General features: G+C 52.5%; 1 protein-coding gene across 1 annotated transcript in view; it reads right to left on the bottom strand.

The window, feature by feature from the left end:
• PAPLN (papilin, proteoglycan-like sulfated glycoprotein) overlaps positions 1 to 5,924 on the bottom strand; it is a 34,968-nt gene extending 29,044 nt beyond the window's left edge. Inside the window, exons 1-4 of the mRNA XM_008583969.1 lie at positions 5,871 to 5,924; positions 1,218 to 1,333; positions 336 to 396; positions 44 to 146 (exon numbers count right to left, since the gene is read on the bottom strand). Of these exons, the coding sequence (XP_008582191.1) occupies positions 44 to 146; positions 336 to 396; positions 1,218 to 1,333; positions 5,871 to 5,924 (334 nt within the window). The remainder of the gene's footprint in view (positions 1 to 43; positions 147 to 335; positions 397 to 1,217; positions 1,334 to 5,870) is intronic.
• Positions 5,925 to 7,246: the final 1,322 nt, after the last annotated feature.

Below are 7,246 nucleotides of genomic sequence, written 5' to 3'. Positions count from 1 at the left end.
GGCGCCGGGGGTGGTGCAGGCGGTGGCGGGGCGGGGCGCTTACCGCCGTAGTAGGGCAGCCACCGGTACCGCCTACCCTGGAACTCGGTGCCGTCGAACTCCGCGCACTGCTCGGCCCGGAAGTCGCGGGCGCCGTAGGGGCAGCTCTGCGGGCCGGAGCGGGCGAAGTGGAGGTCCGCGCCCCGGGCCCGTACACTCCCCTCCCCTTCGCGGGGGCTTTGGGCCGAGGAAGGTGCTCCCCGCGTACCCCTGCCGCGGACCGACAGGAGGGTCCCCGGGCCGGGCTAACAGCCGGGGAGGGGGTTGGGGTTAGCGCCCCGCCCCGCAGGCTTTACCTCCGTGCGGCAGGAGCGGTGTCTCCGGGCGGGGCCCACGCAGCTGGAGCCTCCATCGCTCCTGCGGACGGACGGGAGCACCGGGAAAAGCACCCGTGAGGAGGGGTGCCTCACACGTAAGCCCACTCAGGGAGGTGTGATCAACCCTGTGTTTGTACTCGGGAGAAGCAAGACTCAGATGCCTCACTATCCTGTAGTAAACTCCAGACCCCTCTGCCTCTTAAAGCAAATTTCCAGAGAAAACCAAGTTCTGCCCTTGGAGATAAAATAAGATGTAATACATACCCGCCAGGTAAGGTTACTCTGCGACTTAAGGAGTAGATAAGTATAAGGCACTTAGAATAGTGCCTCCTCTCTCTTCCTCCTCACACGGGGTTCCCAGGAACAATGAACTAACCAACCACTGACAGGAGACGTTTCATTACCCTTTCTCTGTACCCCAACCCTCTACGAACCCATCAGAGTGCACAACACATAGTAAGTGCTTAATACATCACTCGAAGTGGGGAACATCTATTCCTTAAGAGGCTGAGGGCAAAGAAACCACAGAAGTTAGGGATTGCCGGTTGAAGATTACTCATTAATTCCACAAAAACTTACTGCACCTGCCATACGCCTGGAACTGCTTTAAGAGCTAGAGACTCAGGGAAGGATGAAGCAGTCGTGCTCCAGCTCCTCCCAAATAAAGCTGAGTGTGGGAATCAGAGTGTAAGTACCTGGGAAATGATGTGATTTTCCACAGCCCACAGGTGCTGCTTCCAGAATGAACCTGTTTTTAGTGGGTTCTACCCGTGTGGCCTGACACTGGCCGGTGACACCCAGCAGCCAGCCTCCCTTGCACCTGCCTCTTTTAACAAGTTGGCCCATTTTAGTCTCTCCTACCTCTGGGAGTAGCAGGGGCGCTCCTGGAAGCTGATGCCCCCTCCGCAGGTCCGGCTGCAGGGGCTCCACTGGCCCCAGGGACCCCAGGTGTCACTCTGCTGCCTCACCTTGGGAGCCTGCAGAAGAAGACACGCTTAGGAGCATGAGTCAGCATCACCCACTCATAGACAGAGCACAGTCAGCGCCCCTCCGCAGGTCCGGCTGCAGGGGCTCCACTGGCCCCAGGGACCCCAGGTGTCACTCTGCCGCCTCACCTTGGGAGCCTGCAGAAGAAGACACGCTTAGGAGCATGAGTCAGCATCACCCACTCATAGAGAGAGCACAGTCAGCATCACCCATTTGGAGCCCCCCACAAGGGGGAATCTGTTAAAGAGCCCGGGGTTCTTCCCTCTGACGTCAGCCCTTTAGGACTCAGCAACATGGCCAAGATTCACTTATTTGCAAAATCATCCAGCTTTCATCATAAGGAGCTGAGAGCCAGGCCTGGAGGTGAGGCAGCTGGGAAAAGTCTGGAGTTCCAGGGACCGCCTAGTGGAGGGACCCTACAGCCAGGGCAGTGCGAGGGCACAGGCATTTGTGGGTCAACACTGATGTGGGGGTGGGGACCCTAAAAGAAAAGAAGGAAGAGAAGCAACATAAGACAGGGCACGCAGCTGTGTCACTTTGGGCCATTCACCTAACCTCGCTCACACATCGTTTTCTCATCTTTCAAGTAGCCACCACCAGCAGCGTCTCCTGGGCTCCTACTATTTGCCAGGCATGGTGGAGAAAGCCAAGCAGTGGCAGAGAACTTCTCCCCTGACAATCATATACCCTGGCCAGTGCAGAGTCTAATTTTGAGAACCAAGATGTCTACAAAATTTCCTTGAATGGGAGCCCATGGATTATCAAAATGAACCCTTCCAAGATGGAGATGTAAAAGGGCAGGGAGAACAGGGCATGTCCTTAGGTGGGGGCTCTATCTGTGCATCGAATGTCACACGCAGGCAGTGCCATACTTCACCAAGGTCTAGAATGGAAAAGCCACACCAAGCCTTGTTGCACCTGCTTGTGCCCTGTGTGATCTCACTTCCAGAAGTTTCTGTAGCTCTGGCCTATTAAACTAGGAGCTTAATCTACTCCTGTGTGTGTGTATTGGGGTGGGGGGAGAGTTGTAGTCTCTTCCTGCCAGTCTGTGGCAGACTCCCAGGAGTACCCCAATATCCATCACCCCTTTTCCCATTGTGAGAAAACTCTTGAAAACTTGACTCTTAGCTGGATACCTGGCTGCTCAAAATAAAATAAATAAATAAAAAAAACATTTCCGAGACTTTCTGCTGCTAACTGTGGCTACATCACTAAGTCCTCATCAATGAGATATAAAAGTGTAATTTGCATGTGCATTTGTCCCTTTCTTCTTCCTCCTGTACTCCTTCCTGCTGGCTGGAAAGCAGATATGATGGCTGGAGCTGGAGCAGCCTTCTAGACTGTGAGATAACTTGGAAATTGAGGCATCAAACAGCAAAGATAAAAGGATCCTAGAGCCTGGAAAACTTTGTGAGACAGAACAGCCCTAGACTCCTGACTCCTGACTCCTGGGTGTTTATGTGAGATGGGATCAAGTCTGTCTTGCCGAGGAGCTGTTATTTAGGCCTCCACACCAGGGATGTAATCCTAAGGGATTCAGTTTCCCACCAGAAAGATCTGACACCTCACAGCTGGCATCAGAAGTCCACCTGCTACACACACACATTCTCTCATTTAATCCTCAGAACAACCCGATAGACCTCATTGCAGGGATAAGAAAAGTGAGGCAGAGAGAGAGGAAACCACAGAGGAGGAACGAGTGGATACAAAGGCAGGTCAGCCTCACTCCAGGCCCCCCGTTCCCCTCCTGGGACCGTGCTCCCACACCTGCCCCTCTGAGGGAATCAGATGAGACACTAGACTGGTCCTAAGGAGCTGGACAGATACTAGACTTAACTTTGCAATTTTGCTGGGAGGCAGATGGTGTACGGTAAAAATGTCCCGTTAGCAGGAAGGGGACTTTATTTGAGGATGTCACCATGTAAGAATCTCTAGGGAAAAAATTATTCCTATTTTTTAGAGAAAGCTCACAGAAAGAAAAGCCATGAGCAACTTCACAGATCCAAGGTGAGGAGGGAGGTGTACTCATCTCTAACACCCCCAACACCAAAACCTCTGGTTAGCCTTGTTTTGTAACAGAACCTAGAAAAAACCACACTAAGTTTGCTGAACCACAAAACTAAGAAGGCAGGGCTGGCCAGACCAAAGTTCTTAGCTTTCACTTTTTAAAATCATCTACTCCAGTTCTAACTGGGACAGAACCTCCAAGCTTTTGAAACCCTTCACCCAAAATATCAAAGTGTTCTCTCAATGCAATTTAAACTGAAATTTACTTGGATCAAGTTTCTATTTTAAAAGAGAAGATATTGAGTGGTGGGAGTGGGTGGTGACTTTGCAGGGACAGCCAGCAGTGCAGGCTGGGACTCAGGCACTTCCCTGCCCCCTTACCACCCCCCACCCCCCCCCAAGCACAAGGCCTCATCACCACAGCATAAGAATTTGGGAAGTGGCCCCAAGGGGCTGCCGCTTTCTCCTCTGCTGACCTGGGCCTGGTTATTAATTATACCCTGACCAAGGCCTGTTCGGGGGGTCTGTCTTGGCTCCTAAGCACAGCAACCTGGGCCTCCCCAAATCTATCCTTCCCTGGGGCTGGGCCGGGCCAAGGCACAAAGGGCAACCCTGCCATGCAGCCACCTCATGGCTGTAAGGGTGAGGTGGGAAGCACTGGCTGGAACACAGGGCCATGTAGATGACCTTTCATCTTTGTGAGGCAGGTGGGATCAAGGAGACCAGTCAGTCTGACCCCAAAGCCTTGCTGTCTACTACTCCACACTGTCTCTCCGAGGAAAGGAAACACACTCAGTCACGAGCCTCAGTCACGAGTAGCGGGAGCACATTTTGTTTCTCTCTAGTTACCCAAACCATGAGCTGCATGATGGGCTGAAGCCAGAATGAGCTGATGCAGCCTGACCTCACCATGGGCCTGTCCTCACCTGTCTTGTGTGCTCTCAGCACTCCACCCATTCCTCCTCCAACTCTTATCTGGAGCTCCTTCCCTGTTGCTGTGCTGTTGCCAGGGAACCAGCTGCCCCATGTGCGCACACATGCGTGTGTGCGTGTGCGTGTGCATGAGAGAGAGAGAGAGAGAGAGAGAGAGAAGTGTTGGTTCCTTTCATCTGCATGAAAGCCTGTGGGATGGGCATTATCACCCCCAAATTAGAGAAATCCAAGGCTTGGAGATCTGCATAGTGTCATGCAGCTGTTACAGGGTGGCTCTGGGCTTTCATCCTGGGGTCTTGACACTGTCACAGGGTCCTTCCACCTGGGCTTTGGGTTTCATGCAGCTGGGGCACTAGCACACACTGAAGAACCTCACAGTGTGACATTTAGGGAACAAGGTCTGTGGGAAGCCAGCAGGTGGTGGAGAGGACATGAGGAAGGACAGCTGTAGCCAACCCTCGCTCTGACTGTGGCCTGTGTTGGGTCTACGGGAGTGTCTAAGCCCACTGCTGACATCCATTCCCACCTGCCCCACACAGCCCTGGTCAGAGGAGCCCTTCTCATCCTCAACCCACATTTCCCCCGCCCTTCCCAAGGCAGCAAACAGTTTTGTCCTTTCTCTCAGACTTGCTGCCTGCCTCACGGAAGGTGGGCAGGACTGTGCATCTCCCCCATGGAGAGCTCACCAGGGGCAGGACAGGGCTTGGCTGCCTCTATGTCCTCTATTCAGCTAGGCATCAAGTGGGGCAACACCTAGCTCTGCAGACCCTCTCCTCTCCAAAAATGGGTCCTGCAGTCTAGAAGATTCTCTGTACATCCTCAGGACCAAGGTACTTTCTTCAGAGAGCCCTGTCCTTTGGGCCCACGTTAATGAAACAGCTATTCTTTTGGCTTCCCGTATCCACTCTAAATTTGCACTGATAACTCCATATGTGATTATTTACATTAAAATTAATTAAAATCAAATAAAATTAAAACTCAGTTCCTCAGTTGCACTGGCCACATTTAAGTGCTCAGTAGCCACATGGACCCGGTGGCTACCTACTGGACCGCAGAGGTACAGAACATTTCCATCATCTCAGAAGGTTCTAGTGAACAGTCCTGCTCTAGGTGCTAACCCCAAGGGGCAAGGAAATGACCAATACCCCAAACCTCTAGGTCAAAACATCCCAGCTGAGGGACATGGTGTTTGGTTCCAGGGAGATGGCAGGTGGGATGGGCCACCTAACCTGAACCTTGGCTGGTCCCAGCATTGCCCCGACCTGTTCTTCCTCCTTGGAAGACCACCTGGAGGGATGGGGATCTCCAGCATTAGCCGGGACTCCGTGGAGTGCGCCCAGCACTTTGTGAATGGGGAAGTTTGCGGAAAGTGGCCATCCCTACACACTGCGTCCCGCAGCTCCCGGAACCGGCCGGGGACTTCAAGGCTCCACCCCTTTCTGAAGGATCTCAGGAGCGGCGGCGCCATCCCATCTTCCCCGACATTGCCCCTCTCCTGGGGATGTTGCAGTCCCCGCACCCCCCGTGTCCCCTCTTCCCCTGCAGGGTCCAGACCCCCCTCCGGGGACGGCGCAGGGCGGCACTCACCGAGAACCCGGGCGCCGGCGCCAGCAGCAGGGTCAAGAGCAGCGGCAGCCACATCGCCGCCTGCCGGAGAGTCTGGGGTTAGAGCGGGCGGCAGAAGCGGGGCTCGGGCCGGGGTCCCGCGTGCGACGCGGGTGTGTGGGCGTGTCCCTCCCTCCCGTGCCCCGCAGGTGACCGAGACTCGCGCAGGGACCGCGGGAGCGCAGTGATGTCCGTGCAACTCACACACGTATGTTGTCACACGCGTGACAACTGGCAGAAGTTCAGGAACAAGCTGCTTCAGGGTTCCAGAGGAAAAAAGAAAGGGCGATTAAAAACACTTCTATGTTGTAAGACGGAGTTCAGAATCAAAGCAGTCAGGCTCACTTTTAATTCAGTAAGACATTCCTTTTTTAAAAGCCACTATATCGGTTGTTTAAAAAAAAATCTGTATTACGAGTATTTAAAGAAAACCTCTGAAGACACTTTAAAAACTCAACTTAAAAGCTTTAAAAATCTTAATTGTATCCTATTTTAAACCCAAGCCATTTTGCTCCTTTGCATGAAGGTGGGGAAAAAACACAAAAACCAAAACACCCAGGCCAGCATTTCTCTGCACAGGGAAGCTCCATGTGCAGCTCCACAAGCAGGGGTGTGAAGCGCTTGTGTGCAAAGCTATGTGTGAGTGTGTGTGCAGTGTCTGTGTGGAGTCTGGTGTGTGCACACAATGCGTGTGCGCGGTGTCCGTGTGGAGTCTGGTGTGTGCACACAATGCGTGTGCGCGGTGTCCGTGTGGAGTCTGGTGTGTGCACACAATGCGTGTGTGCAGCGTGTCCGGGTGTGGTCTAGTATGTGTCAGCGTGTGCGAAGCGTGGTGTACTTGTGTTCAGCCTCTGTACACACTGTGGAGTGCGTGGGCGTGTGTGTACATTTCACTATCAGGTAATGACATAAGCAATACGCACCGTTCAGTAAGGAACATTAAATAAGTACTGACTTGTACGTTTAAATTTTAAAATCTGTTATTCTACCAGTGTAATCTCTAATTTCTTTAAAGTACAAAATGACTTCAGTTTACAAAGATAAAACAGAGAACACATAGCCAAGTTTAGCAAAATTTAACCTGGCACAGTTAATGACGTGTATACTCGTTAATTTGGCACAGTGATTCATTTAGTCGTTGTTTTCACTTTCAAATCAGATTCCTGGGCCGGCCCATGGCTCACTCGGGAGAGTGTGGTGCTGATAACACCAAGGCCACGGGTTCGGATCCTATATAGATAGGGATGGCCGGTTGGCTCACTAGGGAGAGCCTGGTGGTGACAACCCCAAGTCAAGGGGTCGGATCCCCTTTCTGGTTTTTTTTAAAAAAAAAAAAAAAAAAAAAAAAAAAAAAAAAA

The sequence above is a fragment of the Galeopterus variegatus genome, unplaced genomic scaffold (assembly GCF_000696425.1).
Source record: "Galeopterus variegatus unplaced genomic scaffold, G_variegatus-3.0.2 Scaffold101, whole genome shotgun sequence".
In the NCBI taxonomy this organism is placed as follows: Eukaryota; Metazoa; Chordata; class Mammalia; order Dermoptera; family Cynocephalidae; genus Galeopterus; species Galeopterus variegatus.
Note: the sequence above shows the minus strand (reverse complement) of the source record. Positions and strands in the feature narration are given on the sequence as shown.